The sequence below is a fragment of the Hippopotamus amphibius genome, chromosome 11 (assembly GCF_030028045.1).
Source record: "Hippopotamus amphibius kiboko isolate mHipAmp2 chromosome 11, mHipAmp2.hap2, whole genome shotgun sequence".
NCBI classification, from domain to species: Eukaryota; Metazoa; Chordata; class Mammalia; order Artiodactyla; family Hippopotamidae; genus Hippopotamus; species Hippopotamus amphibius.
This window is the reverse complement of record NC_080196.1, coordinates 98,518,502-98,545,897: the sequence shown is the minus strand read 5'-3', so window position 1 is coordinate 98,545,897 and position 27,396 is coordinate 98,518,502. Positions and strand designations below refer to the sequence as shown.

At 42.9% G+C, this 27,396-nt stretch overlaps 1 protein-coding gene across 3 annotated transcripts in view; it reads right to left on the bottom strand.

Moving 5' to 3' along the window:
- The window catches only part of NEDD4L (NEDD4 like E3 ubiquitin protein ligase), a 220,963-nt gene that overhangs the window by 51,642 nt on the left and 141,925 nt on the right, over nucleotides 1–27,396 (bottom strand). For 2 of the 3 annotated variants that reach the window (XM_057698419.1, XM_057698418.1), the window contains 8 exons: nucleotides 24,441–24,491; nucleotides 16,254–16,315; nucleotides 15,983–16,085; nucleotides 13,835–14,001; nucleotides 8,259–8,391; nucleotides 6,974–7,150; nucleotides 4,695–4,769; nucleotides 3,002–3,061 (listed from right to left, as the gene is read on the bottom strand). In XM_057698419.1, coding sequence (XP_057554402.1) covers nucleotides 3,002–3,061; nucleotides 4,695–4,769; nucleotides 6,974–7,150; nucleotides 8,259–8,391; nucleotides 13,835–14,001; nucleotides 15,983–16,085; nucleotides 16,254–16,300 — 762 coding nt within the window. In that variant the 5' untranslated portion in view covers nucleotides 16,301–16,315; nucleotides 24,441–24,491. The remainder of the gene's footprint in view (nucleotides 1–3,001; nucleotides 3,062–4,694; nucleotides 4,770–6,973; nucleotides 7,151–8,258; nucleotides 8,392–13,834; nucleotides 14,002–15,982; nucleotides 16,086–16,253; nucleotides 16,316–24,440; nucleotides 24,492–27,396) is intronic. The other variant, XM_057698420.1, reaches the window with a different exon arrangement.

The window sequence follows — 27,396 nt, the reverse complement described above, 5'->3', positions numbered from 1 at the left end:
CCCTCAGAGAACTCCATTCTGGAAACCTTAAGGATAGTTTTACAGTTATAGTATCCCTGGAAGGGATATTTATGAGGAGGCTTATAAACTAAAATAACTGGGACGTGTCACGGATAACCTCAGGACTGAGTTCTAAAGCTGGATGACTTCCGGTAACCAGGTTACCTTCATAGATCCACAGTTAATAGGACTAACCAGTTTATGGAAAACGAGCAGTGTCGCAGAGAACACTGAATCTGATTAAAATGTTCATTCTACCTTCAACTGAGAACTGAATTGGCAACCTACAATCTAATTCCATTTATGCAAGATGATGTTATTAAAATGCTTCTTTATAGGTTTCTTTCCAAATGACCGTGAAGAACAACCTGTGCTGATGATTCCATTTGTGACTCAAAACACCACCTCCCACAGCTGGGGAGGAGGTGGGGCTCAGCGTCTATGAACAGACCATGGCAGTGGCCCAGCCCCGGAGCCAGCATCAGACTTCTTCTGCAGTGTGTGCGCGCGCGTGTGTGCGCGCGCGTGTGCTCCTGCACACGTGCGTCCATCCCACCTCAAGAAACGAGTCGATTAATCAGGAGACAAGTTAAAAACAGCTAGTCCGCTTAATTTAACACGTCACAGCTTCTCATCTGAATCTACCACTGTGCTCCACAATGCCAAGGAGCCGTTTAACTGCAGCTTCATGGTGGCTCCACTTATTTCATTAAAATGAAGACCTCAATTATGCTGAAGCTGTAAAGGTTTCACAATGCTTTTAAAGATGATACAGCGTTTGGCGCTATCACGGGCTCTCCGAGGCGGGCTCACACCCTGCCACACTGGTACCTCAGTGTACTACTAGGGTAGGTGCAGCAAAACCCCCAAACGTGCTGTCTCTCATTTTCGCTCACAGAGGGGGCTCACGCCTAGCCAACTGGAAGGTGACAGCAGTGCGTATTTATCTGTCATACGTCACAGGGCTGTGGCTCCGCAGGTGAGCATCAGGGCTGGCTCATTACACCACAGAAGTGGAAGCACCGCCACGGAGAGGGAGCAACACCAGGGTGGTGAAAGCCACGCGGTGAGCAGCGCTGCAGGGGTGGGGGCTGAATGTTCACGGATGTGGGAGAATTAAAGTGTGCTGCATGCGCACCACGGAATATTACGTCATGATTAACATGTCCCGAAGAAATGCTCACAAGTGAACAGCATCAGGCTGATGACACACGTATAGGAGAGTCCATGTGTGTGGGGGTGCCGGGGTGTGTGCGCATCCACACGTATGTTTATGAGAGCACACAGGAAGGAGTGGGACGCGGAGTCCCAGGGTAGCTCCAGGATGACACAGCACACTTCAGTGTTGGGGCTGACAGGGAGAAGGTGTAAAAGAGGGGAAAACACATGGTAGGAGATGGAACTGGAGAAACAAAAGCTATTTGTGACAAGGGATGGTGAGGGTGCAAAAGAAACGGACGTGGTAGTTTCTAACGCGGCCGTAAAGTAAGTTGGTTTATTCCAGGTGAAAGATTCCCAGGCACACAGAGAGCACGAGAGGAGATAAAACATTAGGAAATATGACTACCCAGTCTTTAAAAATAAAAAGCAAAACCAAATTCTTTTTTTAATTCCTTGCTGGCGGAGGGGGAGAGGACAGGCAAGAAGAAAAGCGCAGTGGCAGGGTCGCAGGGAGCTCATCCAGACGGGTCACTCTGTCCTGCCAGGTGACTCCGACCACGGAGCCCAGGACGGTCATAATTCAGCTCATCCTGTCATTGAACATCATCAGCCATCACGACACTCCAACACTCACAACACGTTCCGAGGCTAACCAAGCGCAGGAGTGGATGACAGCAGATGCTCATCGTGATGCCCTGCACGCTACCAAAATCATTTCATGAGGTGACCTCGTCCACCTCACAGCTCTACCACCACAGAAGTTACTAGCACACAGTGGGAAATATGCTATTTCATTTGAAATTTCTTGACTTCTACTGGAGGCTGAGCCTGGCCCACTCAACACAGGCCCTTCTTATCAATCACTGCAACTCAATACCTTAAACTGGGCCGCTTTTTGCTGACTGCCACTTCGACCGTCCAGTGTACAAGCTGAGCAGTAAATTCTAACAATGTAACTAAACTGTTCCTTTAAATCAACAGCCTGCAGAAAATCAGCCGGCGTAGATGTATTTAAACATGTTCTCAAGTAATAAGCAGCTATAACAAACATACAAAGGTGAAACAGTAAGGAAAATTCTTCACATTGCTGTGGCAGCTCCAAGCATAAACAATAAGCTAGCCTGTTTTTACGGATCAAGGAGAAAACAGGCAATTGAAGTACACAGTCATCCAAGGTACCCACAAACATGAATAGTAGAAATTACTTAAAATAATGAGTAATAAGAACAACAGATACTTGGCTTAAAAACAGCATTTTTTTAGATCTTTTCAATTTCTTAGTTATACTCCTTCTTCTCTCCTCCTAAATTATATGAACACTTGTTCATAGCTGTGAACCTGTGAATAGAGGCCCCTGGTAGCAAAGAAAGGTCACTGGTTCGTGCTTGTGGTACAGAAAATCTAGGCCAGCGTCTGAAACGTGGTACAGGAAATGCATAACTGAAAATTTGCATGTACAACTGCATGCAATTCCTGTGGCTTCCTTGATTCTCCTCCAACCAAAATATTTTACCCACGTTTTCTAAACACACAGGAGAAGCTTATCAGGAGTACAAACACCAAAAGGCAGAAATAGACTCAATGTTCAGATTAAATGCACTTAAACAAAGCTTGACAGTATTCCTCATAAAACTATATGGGACTAAAAATCATTTAGTTTTACCCAGTAGCTTCAAACAATGTGAAAGTGAGAGGTTTCAAATAGGAAATGTGCATCTCTGTGGCACATGAGAAGCTGCTATCAAAAAAAAAAAAAAAAAAAAGCGTATATTCACCATTACCCAAAATATTAAAATCAACCCACAGTTTTGCCATTAATGTCTGAACAAGGTATCATTACCGTTGGTGCCTCACCACCCGTGACAGTTGATGAACGTGCTCTCCCAGCTGGGGCACTGGGCTGTTAAATGATAATTTACATCAGTGAAATGCATTTCGGGAGACCACACATTGCTTACTGAATCAGGAATCAGTGCTGGTGCAGCCAGAAAGGCAGGTGACATGAATCAGAGTCTCTGCAATCCACCCAGTCCAAATAAAGTTGAGCAACCACTGATGACCAGAAGGAAAAGAGGAACACGATTCCCCTCCCACCCAGAGAAGGCTCAGGTTGCAGCCCTGATCTGGGTAAACAATGAACTGACAACCTCAACAAAGTGAGCTGTCTTAAGGAAAAAAAAAAAAAAAAAGGAAAGTACAACTATTGTGTCCCCAATGTTAAATAATTAGCAGATTCTTAAATCTGTCAAACTCAAAATTCAAATAAGAGGCCACTGGTGATCAGTGAGTTCACAGCTTCACAGAGCACAAGGAAAGAGGGAAGAATCATCAGTTTTCAGGGAAGTGAGCTCTTTTGGCCAATACAACTGACATTGATTTTTGAGAAGGAGAGAAAGTGCCATTAATTCATCAAGGAAAATCACAGAATCACATGAAGAGGATCCCACTGGTCCATCACAGCTGATTGTTCTGTTTTGGGGGAGGCCTGTACTGCATCCCAGAAAAGATGCTCTTGTCAAGCTTCTGACCTACCAGCCCTTTCCACGTATGCCACAACTGAATCTATTACGCTGGTTACTCAGTTGACTAATGTACTCATTAATTCATTCTGTAAACACAAAAGACTTAAAGCCTAGGCGAAAAAAAATCCTTTGAAGTTGAGCAAAAATGTACACAATAGGGAAGATGCCACGACTGCAAAAACTGTTAAGTGCAATCTTTCTTTCCCTTCAATTTTATATGCAGTAAACAATGATCATTTCATTGCAAACAATTTCATATGCAATCAACAAGTGCTAACAACGATCAAGGATTTGTCATGATAAAAAAAACTGGTCAAAGTCAAACATCAAGCTGAGCATGCGGAAACCACATAATATCTTCTCCTCCAAAACAAGAAACAAATTTACATAAAATTTACTTTTAATGTGTACACTAAACATCAAGGCAGTTCAGGTCTGCCTTCCAATCAGAATATTCATTTTTAGTTATGTCCTATATTATTAGATATGCTTTACACATCCATATTTGCTGCTAGTTATGAAAACTGTGGGAAAGTGGGAACAAATTATAGCCAACTCTTGAGTCAGTAGAGCTGCCTTTAAAGAGAAGGTACAGAGGCTTTGTGGGTTAAAAGTTTAGGCCATTAGTAACGGAAAGGACTTCTCGCTACCCCCCCAGAAGAGTTCTTCCTATGTTCTTGAGATACAGGTCACTCAAATACTGCTTTAGGGACCAAATGAAGTCTTTAAAAAAGCAACTGCTAATGTTTAAGTCAAGTAAGCATATCAGGATTGGTATTAATTTGGAGAAAGAAGCAAAGCAATGGAGTTTTTAGCATTTCATAGACTTTGGTGGCAATAACAACTCTTTGTATTGGAAATCCACCCTCCTTGGTCAATTTGCTAGGAAATTTTAATGTCCTATGTATATGGTAAATGGATTTGCACAGGAAAAACTCTTCCTTGGTAGCCCAGATGATTTTAAATAAAAGCCAAAAGAGCCAGCTGAGGCTGGAAATGAGCATGGGTTACCGGTGGTAGATGAGCCTGCTCTGCGACCGCATCGGTGACACTGCAGGACCTCAACCTCGAGGACGGCTCCCTCTGCTGAAGGGGAGGAAAGGACACGAAGCATCAACACAGATTCTGGGAAATGAGTTTCACTGGCTTAAAAATTACATCACAAGCCTATTCACTGCTCTTTAATGTTAGAAGGTAATTAAATGAAACACCATCTTTTTGGAGTAATGACAGTAATCCTTTAAGGAGTCAAGTATCTTCCATTGTCATTCTCAAGTGTCTTAGGCAGACTGGGACAGAAATAACAGCAAAAATAAGAGGCCAAAACAGGAAAGGGGATTCCACAGGTAACACTTCAATAATGGAAAAAAGAACCTAGAAGTCCTGTGTTCTGCTTTGAGAAGCAACCTCTGGGTAAATTCTAGTGGAATGTGAATAGAGGAAAAGATACTGACATATAGTTATTAAACATTTATGGACTACTGTGACCACTGACAAAGAATCAGCTGGATTCTATTTCCAGGGGAACTCAAATATAATCTTGGGCTACTTCTGAAGGGTTAGCTATTTATACCTTCAGCTTCTGTATAGAGGTAAAGTTGTACAGCACAGGAATGGAGGAAAATAGGTGAAGTTAATCTAAAAAAAATCTAGAGTGTAATGTATAACATGTTCCTCTCACTTGTTTGTATTAATCTATATGGTTAAAAAAAAAAAAAGACCCACAGATCAGCAGCAGGTCACACATACACAAGGCAGGGGTCTAATTAGCAACAGGTTCCTACATGGGACAAAATCTGTAGTATTTCCTCACTTTTAATATTTTGTGATCCGTAAAATGGGGGTAAGGTCAAAGACAGACTCTGTGGCGCCAAGTAGAAAGCTTTACAAGTCCTCCCACAATGGTCAGCATGAAGGATTCGTTCTTTAGTAAAAGTTCATGCAGTTGTCCTTGAATACAGAGTGACCCTGACAAGCAAAACTGGAGAAGAACCCCCTACTCCTCTCTTTCCTAAGGCACTGTTATTTAATAGTTGAACCAGACTCAACACGAACTGAAAATAATTCAGAAACTTGCACGTAGATCTTAAAGGTATTTTATGAACCTAGAATAATTAATGCAGAAGCCTCCTATACAAATAACAAGAGATGCTAGTTTAATATCAGTGCTGCCTAAAATGATGGCTTTTCAACTGGTAGTCTAAAACTATACCATTGCTATGGCTGTGGCAGTACTTTCTTCCTTTTACAAGGTTTTAAATATATGGCTTCCTTGCTTATGTTGTTTCCATAGCAACAGTTTTATCAATTCAAATATCCCATATATGCAAACCTTTTTCCCCTGCCCCTTTAGTACTAAATATTCATCTCAGTGGTATTTCTCTTTCTGAAAGACATTCAAAGAATTTTAATACAAAAGCACATTAATTGGGTAATCAGTGCAACTCCATAGAGGCTAATGGTGTCCTTCAAAACAAAAACACATAACTGAAGGAGTAACGATTTTTTGAGTACTTACTGGCTTTTACATTTTATGCAGTCCTCCTATTCACTTACATCTGATACGGCGGTAACGGATGACTATTTTCCTAGGATGCCATTTTCAGCAGAGGGACTACCACCATTTACTACAGTACATCTGTAGGTTCAATTTCTTGAGAGACATTGAGACTGCATTGCTTCTCAATTTTATGCACAAGCAGGAATTTTCTATAGGCTTTTTCTGCAAAGTTTTGTGTTGTCAAACACAGGTCTTTGTGGCTGATTCTGTTGCTTCTCATTGGGGCTTAGCCCTAGCCCCACCTGAAGCATCTAGAATGAATTTCCCTGATGGTTAAAGACCCAAGTCCAAATGCTACCCTGGCGACAGTGTCACAATTTCACAACCTTTCTCAAGGACTGGTACTCTGGGACTTGGGAAACGTCTTCTATCTCCTGTTCTAACCCTGTCTTGGATGGGTCACTTAACACCATGTCTTCATCTGTGAAATGAGGATGATAAAGCATGCAGCGTATGACATACGAGGATGGACTGGAGACCCAGCGACTCCCAGGTCCCAGTGCGAACACCACCTTTGTGACAGAGGTACTCTTTATGAACCTTTGGGTGGGAAAAGAAATTCTACAAGGTTAAAGCTGAGGATACACAAGTCACAGACTTGAGTTCTTTAGGAACCAAGAACGATTTTCACCTGCTCAGGGCTAATTTTGGTAAAGTCCTGCTTCTCCAAGGGAAGGAGGAACTGTGGAAAATGTCGGAGTTATTTGGGAGCTAGAGGACTATTACTCACAATCAAAGAACCAAACTGCTCCCCATTGGAGTCCGGAGTGACCTGAAGCCGTCTGCTCAGTTCCTCAGACAGCTCCTGGGGGCTGGTCCGAGACACGGGCGAGGCTGGCGGCGGGGGCAGCGCCAGGCTCAGGGAGTCTCCACCGATACTCACTTCTTCCGAGATGGTCTCCCAAGGCTACCAAGGAACAAGACGCTGTGGTAAATGCTAGCATGAGGGACCTCTCCGTGCCGGCCCCAGCAGTAACCATTATGATAACTATAATTCACGTTTACTGAGCATGCAGGAGGCACACGATCTTCTCAGGATCGAAAAGGAAGATAAGACCACTACCCTGATTAACAGATGAGGAAACTGAGGCAGAGGGCGTAACTCGCTCAAGGTAACAGAGCTAGGAAGTGGCGAGGCCACTGTCAAGGAAGCCTGGTTCCAGGGGCTGCGCTCTTAATCCCTTTCCAATAGCACCTCTCCGAGCAGTGGCTTGCTTCTAGCACTTGATTACTTCTTGCATGGGTTAAAAAATATTCTCAGGAATTTGTTTTATGATTTTCATGAATTTTCTTTTACTCTAACCACTGAGAATTCACAGTGAAAACAGCAGAGATGCTATAAGCTGTAAGTAATCACTGGCATAAAGTAACTTCTAGTGAATTTATTGCCGCATTGTTCATTTTGCTTTTCCAATTTTGATCACTGGAACATTTTGTGAATGATTTGCCTAACCCAATGTTTAACAGGAATAGATTCCTAATAAGCAAACAGAGTTGTTAAGGCAGCATGGAAGTTATGGTCATTGCTAACTTGTTCAATTTATATATATTGTTCCCCAGTAATTTAAGCATAAGCATTTAAGGGTAAACTTGTGAACATTTCTATTTACCCAAATTTGTATTTTCTTGGTAATAAATGTCTTCCACCATGTCAAAACTACTCAGTAAAAACTTGTATTTGGTACCCAAACAAGTTACAGGCTCCTCCAACTGCTCAAAGAGGATAACCATGTTGCCATTTAATAGGTGGTTAGACTCTGGGGAAAAATAAACTATAAAGGGAAAACATCAAGATTTTGCTAAAAATAATGTCATTCCCTTCTGTAGTGATGTAAACTGTGTACTCATCAAAGATGGCTTGTATAAACACTAAGTTAATTAGTAAGTATCCCGATGGTATTAGCTATGAGACCATGATCTTTCCTTTTTACACAGCAATTACTCAGATAGGATTGACCTGGAGAACATGGAAAGGAGGCGCTCCGGGGAGCATGGAGGCAGAGGGGACATCGTACCTCGGGGCCGTCTCCACCCTCGCTGGGCTCTGGCTCCAGGTCCTCGCTGATGTGCCTGCGCGAGCGGAAGCGGCGATGCGCTGCCTCCTGGTTGATCTGTCGGATATTGCTGTCGGACTCAGAGGACACATCCCTGGGAGGATGGGAGACAGGAGAACCGCTATTGATACCTGGCCTTTCAACACCAGCCAGCACTCACCAAGGGCCTGACACCTAACACAACGTCAGTGCTGTCGCGCTCAACACTGACAATCAGCTGGCCATTCAACAGGAGAATCTGCCACCATCTCTGGGCTAAATTATTCTTCTACATCCATTTCACTGAAATAAACACAGTTTTTAAATGCATCCGTCACAGTATCTTTGAATATCTTTCAGGCATACCACGAAGCATGTACTTTAGGGTTTAAGAACGAAGACAAGTCAAAGTCCTCCATCCATGTGCCCCAGTGACGAGTGAGGCCTCTTGAAGATGTGACAGGTAAGCTACACTCGTGGCCAGTCAGCAGCGACCCCCCTCCAGGAGTCCAGCCATGACAAGGCCGCAATTTTTGGTCATCAACAATTGACCCGTGAGTACAAACAGTAGAAACTCAAAGCTGGGGTCTGGAGGGAAATGCTCCCGCCCCAGCGTGAACTTTCTTGGCCGCTGTGGCTCTCATTTTGACAGAATCTCAGTCACGACACTGCATTTCTACCCCTTCAACTCCTTTTTAAAATTCACAAACATCGGGCAATAACCTCTGAAATCAAGTGGGATTTGAGGAACTTCACAGCCTTTTTTTGGGGGGGATCCATGTAACTCTCTTGATTCAGGATCTGAAGAGCATGGATTCAATCTTGAAAACTTTTGCAGTAAATTACAGGCAATTCTCCTTTGGGAGAAATACTACTTGGAGGCTTTTAGAGTAGAAGTTTAAATGTCAAAATGTTTTTCAGAGAAAACTCTTACAGACTCTTTCCATAAGACACCATATTCAGTTAACAAAAATGATTTTGTAAATTAATATTTCAAAATGTTTGAAAACGTTATTTCACACTAACTGAAATCCAGTATTAATCAAGGGCCCTTATTATAGATTTTCCCTAAAACATAGGTTTTAAAACATTCTGATGAGTCCCAAACTAACTTATACTATATATTCCCCCCAAAAGAGCCTGCTGGGCCCCTGTAACAGTGAATAGTCTGCAATAAGCAGCCCTGTTTGCAAATAAACAGGTGACTCTTTAACACCAGTTTCTAAGAGAGTCTGAATATTTCCAACAAAAATCTTCACATTTTTTAGCTTTACTGATAAAGGGATAGTATGAAGGTTACCTTCTGCTTAATCCACATTAAAATAATAACTCGTTATTAAGATCCGAATGAAGTTTTACCGTATGTACACACCCAATACACAAATTTTTAAAACCTAACATAAATATATATATTTTGCATATTTTATAGTTGTATTAAACTATAACTGGACTAAAAATAGTATGTTAAGCAGAGGACTCCTCAGGAAAAAAATCACACAATATTAAGGACATAGAGAAACTAATCAATATCAAGGGACACACAAGTATACGAACACAATTTCTAAAACCACCAAAACAGAATGATTAAAAGTAACTCTCTCTTGAATATGTTAGAAAATCTAATACTGTCTTTATGATTTTATATGCTGCAGTGATTTCTATAGAACATTCAACTCAATTTCACTTTATAATGACTGGCCTTACTTAAAAATATTGTGTATATAAAAGTTTTATTAAAACTTTAAATCTTCACTTGAAATGTCAGTTGTCACTTAGTCAATACCAAATGTGTGTTCTGGGTTGTAACACACACTTGAATTGTTACAGGGATTTCAGAGAGGTTGAAAAGAATAAGGTTTTAATATTACTATATCTGCATCTTCTCTCTCTCAAAAGTATATGAAAATTCCATTACTCTGGAAGGACTTATTTTTTTTAAAAAGGGGTGTTTAAAATCAATTATGCTAATCCTCCTTATCCAACATACTCAAATAATTAGTAACCAATGTGAACCAGAGCCACTAAATAGCACAAAGAAGAAAGATACCTCTGGTTTTGAAATTCCAACCCTGGGCTTTTTTATGGTTTTTAGTGATAAAATGAAAACATTCACACAAGGGAGGCCTTTTGCCCTTAATTAAGCAATTGAACAAGAGGGTTGCTGAAACCGACAGGAAGTTTAAATGGTCACTAATGGGAAGATGAACATTTAAAAATACATCTGAGCGGACAAATTAAAACAGAAACATGATTTTATTGGGGGCAGGGAAAAAATTTAAGAAGTGGCTATTTCAATTTTTTTCAGTCATTAATTTCACATATATATTCTTCATTTGACTTTCATGGGAAATATACAAATCAATAAAGAGAAGAAAAACCATAAATTTATCAAATTCAGTGCCAATTAAGATCAGTGTGTCTAATCATTTACAATCATATCCATCAGTGACTAATGATGACCTGAGTCATTATGATTAAATTACTGCTTAGATGGGAGATGTACAAAGTGGTTTAGAAAGAGAAGTACTAGAAACAGTTAAAATAAGTGTTTGAGCTCATTTATAGTCTTAATACAATTTCTTCATGTTTTTAAACTTGTGTATTTAACAGTAAAAAGTTTTCAGTTTATATTTAAATAGGATAAGCACAAATCTAAAATTAGAGGTGTTTTAAAAGCCACTGTCTGACTTGGGAGGGCTGGGGAGTGTTCTGTGGTCACCTTCCGTCCTAAAGCTCTGCATCCAGGCCTGGAGAGTTCACTAAACCATGTGCCTACACCCACTTTCAGAAGTGACTCATCTGTAGTCATTCGTTCAGTTAAAAGCTCCTACCTTGTGCCAGGTGCTAGGGGTTGATCTGTGAATAGGAAACCACAGTCCCTGCTCACACAGGCAATAATGTGCTCTATGTCCTGATAGGGAGGCATATGGCTTTCAGCGAGACCGGGACAGAAGAGGTGCAGTTCTCCCAGAGGAAAGGACAGTAGGCTGACATCGGAAGGTTGCCAAGGGAAGGGGCACGTTCTGGCTTTGTTTTTGGGGGGGGGGGGGGTTGGGGGTTAGCACATCCTTGGGGCCAAAAAGAAGAGAAAGTAATCAGAAAGTGGCTATGCATGATGAAGTCACACTTCCTGACTGTGAGTGGCAACGGGCAGGGTGAGAAGGACCCTGTAAGAACAGCCTGAGGGCAACGGGATATCAATGAGGACTTTTCGGGGGCTGAAGTTTGCAGCTCAAGTCTGCAGCAAACTGGGTAAGATGTGAGGGTCTCCAGGAGAGTCTTAACTCTCTGTGTAGCACGTGATCATCACTTCACTATCTGACTTTCTCAGACGCAGCCTTTTAATAAAGGCACTCCTTAACATCCCCCCCACCCCCCCCAAAAGAGTGCTTGCAGTATTCTGTGAAAACTGAATTATGAAAAAAAAACAGTTTTGAATCAAAACACTTTAAAATAATCGGAAGGGCTTGAGAGCTTCTGGTCAAGTCAAATAAAGTTAAGGAAAAAGAACCCCAAATTCTCAAACAGTTCAGACAGGATGAGGAGGTTATTGTGAAAACCGACCCTACTCCCTCATTTTATTTTTCTTTTGCTTTCTCAGAAGTCACGCCTGGTGGAAAGGAGGCACCCAGCGGGTCCCACCCAGAGCTCTGCAGACGTCCTTCCTGGCTGAGCCGCCTCACTGGTGCGGACCATCACGCTGCTGATTTCTCCCTGAACTACAGGTGAACCTGAGCTTGGAGAAACCACTGTTTCCCTACTGATGAGCCAGCATTCACACAAGTCACAGCTTTTGTTGTGGTTCAGTTCTTCAGCACACTGAAGCTGGTATGTTTAAAAAAGAGTATGACGTGTTCTCTCAGGAATCCCCTTGTTAGAGTTTCACAACTCTGTGAGGCAGAGAAAGTAGCAATTGTCCCCATTTACCCCCTAAATATAGACTTTGGTCTGCATAATTATTAATGAAAGTGAACATTTTTCCATATATGTACTGGCCATTAGTCTTTCTTTGTGAGCTGCAGGTGGTCACTTTTCTACAGCAGTCACAACACTGGTCTCTAGTGTTTTCAGGTATTCCCTTCCTATGACCTTTAGCAAAGGCAGATAAAGGTACTCTGTTTAGGGTACTGCTACTAAGATTCTTCTGATCACTACACGTAACCAAGCCCAAGGTGGTTACTTTCTTTTTTAAACTACAAATAACTAGAGTAGTCAGATGGCTTACAACAGTTTCAACAGCTACGGTCATTAATCAAAGGGAAATGGTAAAAAAAATTAAATAAATTAAAAGAATCAACTAAACTATCTCCATTTACATTTCCATAGGAAAAATTACAACAGAGAAGAGTTTGACATCATCTGGATGCTGGGATATTTATGCTGCCCTGGGAACAATGAACTAGTGTGCACGCCAGGCTGACCAAGGGTGACTGATATTCATGAGAACCCACGTGGGGGCTTAGGAAGGACTGGCTACTCACTGTTGCAGATTCTGCAAGCTTTTTCTCTAAACCAAACAAAACCTAGACTAGACTCCTTGGCCACCTTTCCTACCTACGCCATAGTCCTATGCAGACCATCTTTGCAACTTCTTAAGATAAAAGGGTTACTGACAACACCAACCATCACATTGCTAATACTTGCTAAAAACCATCATTAGCAAATTGCCTTCAGAGTCTGGGTTAAAGAGAAAATTATCTCATCTCATATACGTGCTTTTATTCATATTAAAAATTATACAATTTCTTGATAATTACCTCCTTGTCTTGACTGCTACGGAGCTCATGATTTCTAGGATAACTGTTTCCTTTTCTGCTTTTAATATTTTGTTTTTGCCTTTTATTGTGTATTAATAGTTTTAGGTCTTGCTGTATACTATCATTCAAAAAACAAGTCTCAACAAGTAGTTGAGGTTTAACTAGTGTTATCTGCTATCATTAAACCAAAAACTGTCAAGTGAACAAAACAATAATCAAGTCACTGCATCCCTGAGGCTGGTGAGGGACGAGAACCAACAGTAATTACCAATTGTGAGTGAGCAACCCTCCTATGTGTTTCTAATTATATCAAGGGAGTGATCTATAAATTTCCCAAAAAGGAAAAAAAAAATAATATTGACAGAATTTCCAAATCCAATAATTATGGAATAAAAAGCCAAAAAGTTAGAGAGGAAATTGCACAGCCCATATGTTTGCTATTTTCCATTATGGGTTAGTCAGGAGAGGAAGCTGAAAAAGGGGAAAGTGATATAATCACCAAACGTAAGATAAACCTGAGAAAAATAATCTCTGCTTTACATCTTATGAGTCTACATAAAGAAGTCATACAAAAGAAATTAGTGCAAATTTACAACAGGAGAACCTGATACGAAGGTAACCTACAAACTCTTGACAGGCTCCCATGCTCTTTACCTACATGAAGAGGAATCCTGTTGTACCGCACAACCATGTGCTCTTATTGAGAGGAGATTTACTTCCCCACCTCGTCCCAGGGAGCTGCCACGTGGGCACCTGACTGCAGAGCGTGGGGACCTGTTCCTGACCACGGATGGTACTCACATCAGGCTGGGTCGGTGCCACTGGGTGGTCCGGTTGTTGTGGTTGACGTAATAAGTACGACCCAAGTTGTCCACTTTTTCTTCCCACCCGGGGGGCAGAGGAGGCGGGGGAAGCTCCTCCTGGTGCTGAGAAGCCGCGTCATTCGAGTCCACGACTTCCCACCCCGGCTGTAGAGTAAAATCAGAGGGAAGATGAGGAGACTGGTGTGATGGTTACAGTGCATCTGTGCCCTGTGTCCTCGTGCCTGTGCTCTCCGGCTCTGGCAGTGGCTTCCTGTGCCACATTTAAAGAAATTCCCAAAATAGGGCAAAAAAAAACCCAATTCTAGGAGCATCTCAAAAATATTCTGAGCCATGGCCAATGAACTGCACTGCCCTCTAAGAAGACGACACCGCAGGGTGTGACACGGATGGGGATATGCACAGGCTGTCATGTTACCTAAGTCACATTATACTCTTTTCATATTTCGTGTTTGTTATTTTGACCTGAAGGCCTCCGGGGCTGTACAAAGCCATGCCGATGATACGGGTCACGCTACAGCTGTCGTCTTTTCAACACCTCTGTAAGGTAAGAGGGAGCTGGGAAGATGAGCCCTGCAGCACGTGTGTTCTTGCAGAATCCACGGCCCACCCGGGCATCAGGAGGACAGCACGGAGGCAGCTCTGGGAGGAGGGGCAGCTCCTCCGCTACAGGCAGGACAAGCGGGGCCGCCAGAGCAGCCTGGAAGCGGCTGCATCCTACTCAGCCATTCCCCACCTGCTGCTTCCGCATCAACAGGCTTCGTGGCACCAAAGTCAGAGGTACTTTTTTGCAACACATATTTTCAGCATTAAGTATTCCTTCCTGACATCCCCTAGTAAAGTCACTGGAAAATGAAGTAACTCACTGGTTACTGCAGTTGGAAGGGTGGAAGAGTGTGAAAAAAAAAATTCCTTGGATTTGAGATAAGAAGCTGTGGACGTGCTTATGAAATCTTAACGTTCAAGACTGCCGACCACCCACCTCAATCCTCCTCACAGAGAAAGGTGAAAGCCCGCACATCAAATATGACCTCTGGGTCTGAGGGGGGTTCGGTTAACTTGCCCATAATGCATTATTCACACTTCATGTATATGCAACAGCTGCAAACAGATGTGCAAGTATGGCACAGAGAGGTCTTGTAAACGGACATTTTCCAGAACAATACAAGAATCTGTCTAACAAAACAGCACCATCCGAAGCCTCAGCTGAGAAGGTACAACAGGACCCACCACAGACGTATATGACTGGAGAGTTAAAAGGCGGGAACAAAAGAAAACCCTCTGAACAGCTAATTCCAAAATGGCATTTCTAGAGGAGAGCTTTCCTAATGCACGCTCTCACCTGTGGGCCAAATGACTAAGAAACTTGGAAGAGTCCCTAAATCATTATATCCACTTTGAAGCAGTTCCAAGTGCTAAAAGGAATTTACAAAGAGCTGCAAGTCCAAAGAAATTAAATATGTGGGGAGAATTGCACATAGTGGTGGGGCTGTTACTAAAATAGGGGTGTAGCAGTTTATAGAGAGACGCCTCTTCAATTATTAGTGTTATAACATGAACTTTTTTATCTTTTTTGCTAAAAATGAACACATCAGTAGACCCGTCAAAGATGTAAATTCGTGGACACGTAATTTTCTTCATGTTTAAGCTTTACAAACTTTTATTTCCTTAAACTATAAAGTCTTAAAGTAAAATATCAGGACTTCCTAGGTGGCGCAGTGGTTAAGAATCTGCCTGACAATGCAGGCGACATGGGTTCGATCCCTGCTCCGGGAAGATCCCACATGCCACGGAGCAACTAAGCCCGTGCGTCACAACTATTGAGCCTGCGCTTTAGAGCCCATGAGCCACAGCTATTGAGCCCATGTGCTGCAACTACTTAAGCCCACGTGCCTAGAGCCCATGCTCCGCAACAAGAGAAGCCACAGCAATGAGGAGCCCACGCACCACAACAAAGAGTAGTCCCCACTCACCGCAACTAAAGAAAGCCCGCGCACAGCAAAAAAGACCCAACACAGCCAATTAAATAAATAAATAAATAAATAAATAAATAAACTTATTAAAAATAAAAAATCAATATGCTCTCAGGCAAGGAAAGTGGATCATGGCCCGGAGGCCAGCAGCTTACCTCCATCTCGTCCCTCTGCTCACTGTTTTCTTCATCTTGACCTCCGTTTTTGGGCATATAGGCCATTTTCAATCGCAAAAATCCCTTAACTCGAGATTTATGACTGCATGATGGAAGAAAATTGGTTACAGAGGATGTGACTTGGTTACACCTTTATGATGGTTCATATTTACACTGCTTTAAAAAAATCCAATAGGAAAAGAAGTTGGAATCCTCCTCAGAGAAAACCAAGAGCCAAAGCATAAGGAAAGGCTGCAGCCCAAAGCCTCACCTTCTTGGTCTGAGGAGAAAATCCTTAAATGTATAGGGTCGTTCCATGGTTGGATCTTCTGTCTAAAGGGAGAAAAAGTAAGTTTCAATACTCCTGATGGTTTCGTATTTCGGGTACACCCAACGGGATGACAGAGAACACGTTTTCGTGTTTTAGAACAAGGGCCTGGCGAGAACAGAGTCGGTTCCTCACCCAGTCCTTGACAATTAATTACACATCTCATAGGTCACAGAACTTTACTCAAGATCCACTAGATGTCACTATCAACACCCATTTTTAGGAGCCAACCTCAGCCTTAGACAAATTACAAAATTACAGTCGTCCTTGCCAAGTGTAATTTCTAACTGCTGGGTGCCGGCCTCAATCTCATGCTGCTGATTAACTGAACAGGGGTCACTAGAGCCTGCCTGCTTGTTCCTGTGATTCAAGAAACCTAGAGATGCAGTTACCAGGAAAATGGGCAAGATTCACCTGTGAATGCAATTTTACTTTACTTTTAACATTAAAATATGTCATCTAACTGGGAGACTGGGGTTGACACACACACGCTAACATGTATAAAATAGATAACTAATAAAAAAATTAACAAAAAAAAGACAAAAAAACATCATGTCATCTGAAAGATTATCTCCTCCAGAGAGAGTGTCCTTGGTGGCATCATCCATCCAGCCTTTTGCTGGTTGCTTATTTCAGGAAGCTATGAATGTAATTGCGGTATTTATTCATTTTTGAAGGAAATCAGTATTTTACTGTGCAAAATCAGATGCTCAAAGCAAGCAGGCAACTGGAAAAATTCATATTACTATTTCATTAATTTAAAAGTACTATGTGCAGTAAAATTTCAAATACCTAGACTCTTTAAACACAATTAAAAATATTTACTTTTGTAGCAAGAGAGACAAACCACAGAAAAACGATTTATTATATATCAGAAGGATACGTGTATGTATGCATTTATATTTGTAACATTATCTGTTTATGTCTCTCTCTGCTTTAAACTCTTGATGGCTTCCTACTCTGCTTATAATACGCTGAAAATTCTTTCCTATGGACCTACAAGGTTAAACGTGATCTGGTTCTTAATTACCTGTAACCTCACTGTGAGGGTCACCCCTTACTCCACCCATCCTGACCTCCTCTGTCCTGTGTGCACATCGCATCTCACGCCGCCCTAGCAGGTCCTTCTGCTGGACAGCTCTGGCTCCGGATGGCCACAGCGGTCTCCACTTTGTCATCCAGGTCTGGGATCCCAAGTCACATCCTCAGACACTGCATCCTAAACCACCACCACAGGCTCCCTTTCTTATCCTCTGTTACAACATCCTGATTTATCTCCCCGCTTTTCACCGTCTGAAATTATCTTGCTCATTTATTTATTAATGAGTTTATTATCATCCATCACCTGCAGAATACAACCTCATGAGATCAGAGACATGAATTTGTTCACCACTGTATTCCTGGTGCCAAGAGCACTGCCTGGCACAAAGTAAGCACCTGTACAAGTAGCTGATTAATCCACCTGATCTACAGTAAACTACCGAGGCCACAAAAATTCACCATCACTCAAGAAAGTCAGTTTCATTCTCTAGACTTTTTTCTAAAGTCAGACAAAAAAAAAAAAAAAAAAATCAGAGAACTTACAGGGACTCTAAAAATGGAACTGCCCATACACTACCTAGTTTAAATGACAAACATCACACAAATCAAGAGGCACACGTCCTAGGTCTGTGTCCTGGCCTTGTTACCTACAGAGCCATGTGGCCAAGGGCAAGTTCCTTAGCTCTCTGTGCCTCAGGGTCCTCAGCTATGGAGTGGGGCAGTAACAGGATCATACAGAACTGTGACGATTAAAGCAATCAACTGAGCTGGTACATACAAAGTCCTCACAAGGGTTCCTGGCACACTTAAAAAACGTTGGCCACTATCATCATCAGCCAACGCTACACGTTCATGTCACTTGTAAGCACTGCCAATTCCACGGTCCACAAAAAGGCACAGCATTAAAAAATGAAAATTCACCTCCACGGAAATTCTCCAGCGTGAACAAGACGGTGATCTTGTAGATAACAACAGGCTTCTTCCTGGCACGATCCAGGATCCTGCTGAATGCTGTTCCCTGGAGAAAAGCCCAGGGCAGCACTGAAAGTGTTCCTGGTAGGAAGCCATCTCAAACAGGTTGATGCTAACAGTACTGGCCAAAATAGACGCTGCTACCTCCTGTCCCGGGCCATGAGCATTCAAAAGAAAATCGTCTGGTTACACAGCAATTTCATCTTAAAAAGATTTGCTGCTTTCAATAGAATTGCAGTTACTTTGACATGTTTATAATGAGGTAAACAACTCTGTGGGCAAGTGGAAGGGAATGGCCGTATCAGGACCCTAGACTCAAAACAGGGATGCAACAGCTAAAAGCACCCAAGTCTTAGCCCGAGTCCCTCCACCCCGCTCCTCTGGCCCTTGACTGCACCACAGATCAATGCTGGAGACCCAAGGTCTGGTCAGCCTTCCGATCACTGGGCAAGTCAACCCCCTCTCTGGGCCCAGCTGTCCTCACCTGTAAAATACAAGGAGTGGATAAATGAATGGTCTCTAAAGTCCCTCTAAGGACTTCCCTGGTGGTGCAGTGGTTAAGAATCCGCCTGCTAATGCAGGGGACATGGGTTTGAGCCCTGGTCCAGGAAGATCCCAGATGCCTCAGAGCAACTAAGCCCGTGCACCACAACTACTTAGCCCAAGTGCTGCAACTACTGAAGCCCACATGCCTAGAGCCCGTGCTCCGCAACAAGAGAAGCCACTGCACTGAGAAGCCCGTGCACTGCAACAAAGAGTAGTCCCATTTGCTACAACTGGAGAAAGCCTGCACATAGCAATGAAGACCCAACGCAGCCAAAAATAAATACATAAATTTTTAAAAAATGTTCCGAAGTCCCTCTAAGCTCTGTGATACTGAATTGTGTGCATGTGAGAGGGAACCATTACCCTGGTGCCAGCCAGAATTATGAATGGGGTGTTCATCACCTGAGTTACCTTCAAGCACAATTAAGGTGGCAAACAACATCACCATCACCCCAAAAACGCCTCGCTGTAGGAAAACTGAAATTCAAGTTACCCCGGTTGCCTTGAGTGGCACTTGACTAAAATAGGATAGGGAGAACTAATTTTTTTAAAATAGTTCTCTCTACCCTCTGTGTTTCCCACAGACACGGAGATTTTGCATCTGGTAGGCGCGATGTGCTGGAGCTCAAAGGGCAGGGGAGACACAACTGACAGAAGAGGCAAAAAAGAGTTTCAGAGGCGCAAATGGCAACACCCGCCAGAAACATCATTCTGTTGTTAATGCAAGTCTTGGAGTTATTTTTGTATCTAAGTAATAACTGAAGGCAAGTTATAAAATCCTGTATGAACTTCTGGGCAATGACACAGAATTTCACAAAGAGATGTAAAAATGATAGTTTTTTTGTTTTTTTGTTTTTTTTTTAATTCATAAGAAAAATAGGACAGTTACAGGGACTTCCCCAGTGGTCCAGTGGTTAGGACTTCACGCTTCCACTGCAGGGGGCGCAGGTTTGATCTCCGGTCAGGGAACTAAGATCCTGCATGCCACGCAGTGTGGACAGAAAAAAAGAAAGAAAAAAAGAGTAGATCCTGAAATAGGAAAAGAAAAAGCTACAAGAATAGGATAGTTATAGCTAAATTCACTTTTGGTGCCATGCCGTAAAAGAATAAAATAGAGGAGCTCTGTTTCAGCTGCAGCACAGACACCAGGCTGGTAGGACTACCTTCCTAAAACACAGCCTCCATCTCCTCATGCCTCCAGCTCATCACGCTGCCCGAGTCTTCCAGGTAACACGTATGTCATCATGGTCGCTGTGCCTCTGCTAAGTGAACGCCACGGGACAGCTAAGATGCTCCTTCACAGAGCTGGGTGGAAACTTGTTATCATCTATGTGAAAACCCTCATTTCATACATGAGAAAAACAGAGGCCCAAAGAGGACTACTAACTTACTAAGGTTACCAAGGCAACCTGCCCATCTCCAAGCTCAGTCAACTATTCCCATGAGATCTTTTAAAGCTTGACATTTGGAGACTCCCGTGAATGTGAATCTGCGTTTTCTTAATTCTCAGATCTGCATAAAAGGTCAGACGACTCACCTTATTTACTCTCCCTGTTTCCTCCTCTTCTTTTACTCACTCCCACCCTCAATAATAAATAAAGTGGAAAAAAATATTAAAGACAGGTGGCATATTTGGAATAGAAGCAAAGGAAACAGATCCCTACCATTCTAAACTCCTTGGGTCCAATTTCCTATCCCTTTTTTTCTTCCACAAATCAAACTAGGAACACTGGTCTGAGAACCAGGAATGAAAGCGAATGACAAGTCAAAATTATTTTCTTTCATCTGGAAGCATCGGATAAAGCACCGAGGAATCCAAGATCAAAGAGGGAAAAAGAAGTTTCTTTTCTTTTTAATTATCACTCTTTACTCACTCCTGTTTAAGGGACAAAAACGTAGCCAACACTGGCCTCCTCGGTAACGGAGGTAGTGAGGCTCTATCACGCAGAGCACACCCCAGCTTCACATAACCCTCCCGGCCCCATTTCTCTGTTTCAAGCAGCCTCCTTCACTCATCTCCCTGGCACAACTCCAATCCGGACTGTCCTGATGGCTCACAAGGCCCAGCACGGCACAACATTATCCAGGGAACCAAGAGCCGGTAGTGGGCCGAGGAGGACCCGTGGTGCCCCAGTCTGAGATGCTCAAGTGCCGTGACCCTCTGGTTTTTCAGGTAGGCTTCTCGGGGTCAGAGAATTTATAGCTGCAAGTAAGGACAGCTTAGGAGAGCCATTCCTAAGAATTTAAAAGCACAGTTTTACACTGTAAATGCCACTTTCCACTGGCAAGTGCACCCAGAGGCCCCTAGAACTGCAGCAAGGGAAGAAGGTTCTTTAGCAAACATCAATTACTAAGTCTAAACTATTTTTTTCAAAAAGCACACCAACAATCCACCAAGTAGGGTATTTAAGTTATTAAAAATAATTTCCTAACAATCACAAAAGGTTGCATTAACCTTAGTTTTGCGGTCTTGAATCTTTTCCATGAAGTTCCTGATTCAGAAAAGGGCTTCTCAAATGCTGCAACTTCTCAGACCAAAATCAAGCCAGAGATGATTCTTTTCTAAAGGAAGAAAGGTTCATGCTATCTTGGGGCAACAAGATAAAGCTTAAAATGCCTTGTAGTAAGTAAGTGTGTATCTACGTCAAGATGGAGGTGTACGAAATTAGCTATTCTGCTAATATAGAGTTTAAAACCAGTAACAAAAGGTTACTTCTTTATCTTAGTTTCTATGATTCCAAATTTTAGGGCCTTTTCTTAATACCTAAATTCAATAATTTTGGTATGTTAAATACGTAGAACTATAGAGAAACAGCCTTAGGTGGGGGAAAAAAGCTGAATGACACGATCACCAAGTGAAACCTGGTATGGGAATCCCTCCACCCCCAGTCCCTCCAACAGCCAGAATCATCATCTCAGGAAAAGGGAATCCAGATCATCGTCTTCACCTGAGCCAGGAGACTCTGGTCTGATCTCACCAGAGCCGCCTAGGAGGGGGCCACTTGCCACATGTAGCGTTTTAAACATAAATTTTAATTAATTAAAATGAAATAAAATGATACATCCATTCTTCAGTCACATTAGCTACATTTCAAATGCTCGACTATCACATGTGGCTGAGCCAGGGGAGCGAGGAACCTGCTTCACGGATTCTTCCTCAGAGAGCAGAACCGTGCCTATCAGCAAACATCTGTTAAAGGAATAAATTCTCTCTCAGTTAATGGGGCTGTACAGAGTTAATTAACAAGCAGTTACCCAATCCGATCTGTTAAACCGTGAGAAGGCTTGGATGGGTGGCCAACAGCAACTTGACCTCCACGTCACTGCTCTCCACTACCTTCTCTCATTACTAATAAGACAATTTTCCTAAGTTCTTGAATCTAAAATTCAATGACACTGAACAACACTGAAACCATAGGCAACAAAGCCATATATATATATACTGCCTTGACAGTGCTCATGTAGCTATCAAGAAAAGAGCATCCGTTTTTTATCCACACAATTATTTGTACGCTAACATCCATTTCACATGCCCACACTTGTGTTACACAAAATTAACTGTGCAATTTTCCCATGAGTGTCCTACACATACAATCAAATGTACATATGAGAGCACCTCAAATCTTGGGACCAAAGCCACATCCAGTCAGAATATGCCGGCTGGGTTCTATTATCACTTAAAGGATAAGGAACGCACCTTAACCTCTCCTTTTGCTTCCTTTGTGGTCCAGCTTGGAGACTGTAGTACTGTAGTGGGCTCCACAAAGCCAGTCAATTTTAAGCAGGAGATACGGCACTCCAGTGTAACGTCATCTTGGGACAGACTGAAAACCGGGAGGCTCCATTTTTCGACTGGCTCGACTCTTGCGACAGTCCTCAGTCCCCTCTGGTCTCTCACTGTTCCACTCTTTCACTGGCCGGTTTCTATCCTAGCCCGGAGCCTTGGCACCACTTCCTTCTTTGAAAGCTTACGCTTGCCTCCACCCAAATTCAAAGGTGAAATGTTCCCCCTACAGACGTGGTCTCTGAAAAGGGACACTCTATTCTCTGGGAGTTCCACTTAACCTTTCAAAACCAATCTACATTCAATCACTCAAACAAGGGACTGCTGGAGCAAACTGTTTAAAAATTTCACTTACACCTCTTACAGTGTTATCACGTAATTTGCCTTGACGGGTGATGCGGTTTTCATGTTAGGGAAAAGGGTGGTTGGAGACACCCATGAAAAAACTGGCCAACCAATGAGCACTGTTTAACAATGTGAGGTGCTTACAGCTTCAACCTGAAGAGCACGAAGAGAAGACCCACTGATGTAGACATATGTGCACTGTCTTTGCGCACAAAAGCTGCGACACCTACATGCTCTCACTGTGACTTCAGCAGAACGATCAGGGCGCTGATGGCTTATGCCATCAAGCATAAGCCCACCTCCTACAAGCACCTTGGAGCTTCAGGTTTTTATATGGAAACAAGAAAAATATTCTGATGATATTACTTTTGCTTCCGATCTTTCAGAAGGGAACACACTTGAAACCTTTCTTCCTTAACAGCTCCCCTGAGTAAGTGGGAATGAAGTACTTCCATCACATTCCTTCACAACAGAGCTTCACAGCTCCCTGGGTGAGACACAGTTCTTCTTGATCTTTAACAGACAGTAATAGCTACAGTTTCAACACAGCAGTAGGCTCACACAAGGTGGTTTGAGTCATTTTAGTGTATAGGCTGTTTATAATATTTGCTCACATAAAGCATTTAAGAAAATAATAAAATGCCCTTGGAAGGCAGAAACATTTGACTTATCCTCTCTTAGGCGCTAGTTCAGGCACTTTGTTCTGCCCAGGGGAAGAGGGGCTGAGAGCTGGAACATGAGATCATCTACCTTTCACCAAGGAGCTCTTGGCCCCCCATTCTACCAGTATTGGCACGTGCGGGAGTCACCTTTAAGCTCAGTTAATGTCAACAGCCCCAATTGTTTTGCTCCTCATCTAAGAAAAGAGGAATGGTAGCAACGCCACACACGCCAACCCAGTACACTTTCTGAAGCCAGAGTGCGTGTTTCCAGCTGACAAGTTCCCTCAGTACCAACAGCATCTTTTCTTTTGTCTCTGTGCCGACTGAGAAAGCCGTGCACCAAAGTCGTGGCAACACTAGCTTGTATAGATGTAGCCCAAGAGAAACAGCATGTACAATTCTAGATAAAGGCAACAGATATTTGATTAGACCCAAAGGATGAACTTGAAAGCAAGGACATTCCAGGGACAAGGAGAAAGGGTGTGACAGAAGCAGGCAGCTGTTTTGTATGTCTGACAAAGGGAGACAAGCTATGGAGCAGACGAGAAATCAGCCCGTGACACTGCCAGGCATCTGTGGATGGTTGAGGTGCACTTGATTCTTACAGCTAAGCTATCTCCTATCCCCTTGAAAGGACCACCTTCTGGAAAAGGGCCAGGGCCAAAGTACACATGCTTCTCCACTGTGTTGAGGAAATACCACCCTGAAAATACACCCAACTGCAGACAGTTAGAAACGGCTGCTCACAGCACGTGCTCTAGAGCAGGTGACCATCCTTACCGGGAGATGACTAAGGGGTATGTCCACCTGTCCCAGGAAGTCGTCTCGAGTCTGTTGAGAAGAGAGAAAAGAATGAATGTTTCCATCTATTCACTGAGTGTCAGCATTCTTAAATGTTCTTCTTTACAAACAGAGAAAGGTCCAGGGCCTGACACAGGAGAGCAGGGAGGATGGGTTGAAGGCAGAGGCCCAGACAGCTGTCGCCTCGGAGACCAGTGAGCCCAAGGCCTCACACACCTGATCTTTACCTACCTGAGACTCTGCAGGACATCTCCCACCCAACAGACTGGAGACAAATCCTCTCTTGGACCTGGAGAGCAAGTGATCAGTCGCGGAAGGGACACCAGGGACCCCAGAGGGTTTGGGGCACAGCTGGCCCAGTTTAAGGAGACGATGGTAAAGAAATGTTGGGACCATTTTCACAAATATTTATTAAGATCTATAAATGAAAGAGCTCCTTGAGAGCTGAGAGTCTTGGGAACAAGTACAGAGTCCAGTTATTAATATACCTTACACATTACTTATTAAAAAAAATGGCCCTGAACTTTAAATCTAGTAAGTATACTGCTTCAGAATCCAAGTTCATGGATCAGCTACTGGCTCAATTTTTGGACACATGGTGCTTCTTCATCTCTCTATCTACCAGACAGACCTCATGAAATTCATGTGGAGAAGCTCACAGGTGCCCTTTCAGACTCTGCGAGTCTGGGAAGTCATAACTCAGGGTCAGGGGTCCCTGGCCTGGACCACAGGGTGTCCAACAGGTCATGCTGACACAATGTTCTGCTGTAGGGGTCTTGTGTTTGAGCCTCTGATGCTTAGATGACCTGCAGTGTGCATCGGAAAGAACACGACGGCTTCTGCTACCCCCATAAAAAACGCGCAGTTGTTTCTAGCACATTCAAAATGCCTATTATAGTTGGAAAGTTCTTCAGACATCATCAGACTTGCCCCACTGCTAGCTTGGGGAGAAGCCCAAGAGAGAATCCAGACCTCCTAACTCCAAATCCTGGGCTCTTATTTTCACTCTTTACTGGTTTACTGTGACATTTCTAATTTATAAAACATGCTTTTCAAACGCACTTGAAAAAATTCTCTTCTTGCATTTAAAAGGCAGCAGCAGGTAAATGTGAACGAGATTTACTGAAATGATCTGCTGCTCCACACTTAGGATTTCCTTTTAGGCAATTTTAAAAATTTGATTAACTAGAAAATTATCTGTCTCCTCTAAACAATACATGAAGGATAATGAAACATCAAAGTCACCACTGGCTGAGCTTACACAGAACATGAGAAGAGCCCCCATCCTTCTGATGAGACGCTGCTTTCTTCTATTTTCTCAGCTATTTCCGCCTCAGCCCACCATGGAGATATCTCACCAAACACAAGGCCGTCAGGTGCCAATGCTGAATATCTGAACCAGCAGCAGTCAGCACAAGGCCCAGAACAGTAGACATCTTCACTGTCCAAAGAATTAGGGAAAACCCCCATTCTGAATTTGGCTGATTTAACTATAAGGCCAGTGTAAATATCAGTTAATTCCACTATCAAAAACACAGAAATGTCTGGCTCCTGACCATAAATCGTGTGTCTACCTAATGAGAGCAGTGAGGTTCTACCACTTGTCTCCTCCCTTCTCCTGCTACCAGTGCTGATGCTGTGAAGGAAATCTGCTCTCTTTAAATGGCTACCTATCAGTCATTAACCTGAGTGCATTTTAACAAAAATTCACAAAACATCCATGTGCCCATGTTATTTTGCTTGGGAGAGGTCAGAGTTCTAAACCCATCAGATGAGTTCACCATCTGAACCAAGAGACAGGCACCTTCCACTAAGGGTTACAGTAGCAAAGCAAGTACTGGGGCAAGGCCTCACTGAATCCTCACAGCGGCTGTAGTAGGTGGGCACCATTATTATGCCCATTTTACAGATGGGGAACCTAGAGACCAGAGAGGTTCCTAGCTGGGTAGACTGGTTCCAGAGTTGGGGCTCTTAACTACTACACTGCCCCCGCATCTCAATAATGGGCAGGAGAGCGCGGCTGTGCACCAGCTTTGGGCTTCTCGTCGGGATGCTGGCTCTCAACAGTGTAGATGAGAAGGGACTCTGATGATAGCACAGTTTATGAGACTTTGGGGAGGGAGGTTCTGCTAAAATGCCCATCTGGGATGTTATCTTTAACACAACCTCCTGTTCTGACTGTGCTCCTTTCCTCAAGGGAGCAGTTTATTGGATCCCAGTGGTCCTCTCTGCAAAGCTAGGTGGCTTCCCTTGTACCTTAAGAAGTTTTCTCATTACATTTAAGAAACAATTCCTAAAACAGATGAAGGTGGAGCAACCTCACCATTAAACAGAAGGCTCTTATTTTCTGGTTTACAGCAAGGACAACTGTAATAAAATCATTTTAAAAATAAAATAGGGATCAAGCGTATGGAACAGCACATGGTCAAGAGGAACTGGCTTAAACAAGTGATTCGCCAGTCAGTGGAACATGATGAGATCTAGGTTTCAAAACATCCCACTGTTGCCAAAACTACAGATATTGCAGGCAATGTAAAATATTTAGGTTAATGACACTACATCGATATTAAAACATGTTTTCAATACCACAGAAGAGATCTAGGAGGGACCTGAGAGGCTATGAGTGGCCTTTACACCAAAATGAGAAGCAGCAGTATTTCAAGGACACCTGGCTATGCTAATATGGCGGGATCCTCATCGGTGGGCCCTGGAAGCCAGGGTTTGAGGCCATCACCGCATCATTAGGTCATCACTGTCACAGGATGGCACCCTGCACCAATATTATAAAAATATATTAACCAAATCATTGAAATAATTTCCATTACAAAATTACTCCCATCAGGCATCATATTAACCCTAAGAGCTTACAAAAACCGAATTAGTTTCAACGCACACAGTGCATACTGGCATTTCTTGTGCTTATTTTTAAGTGGTA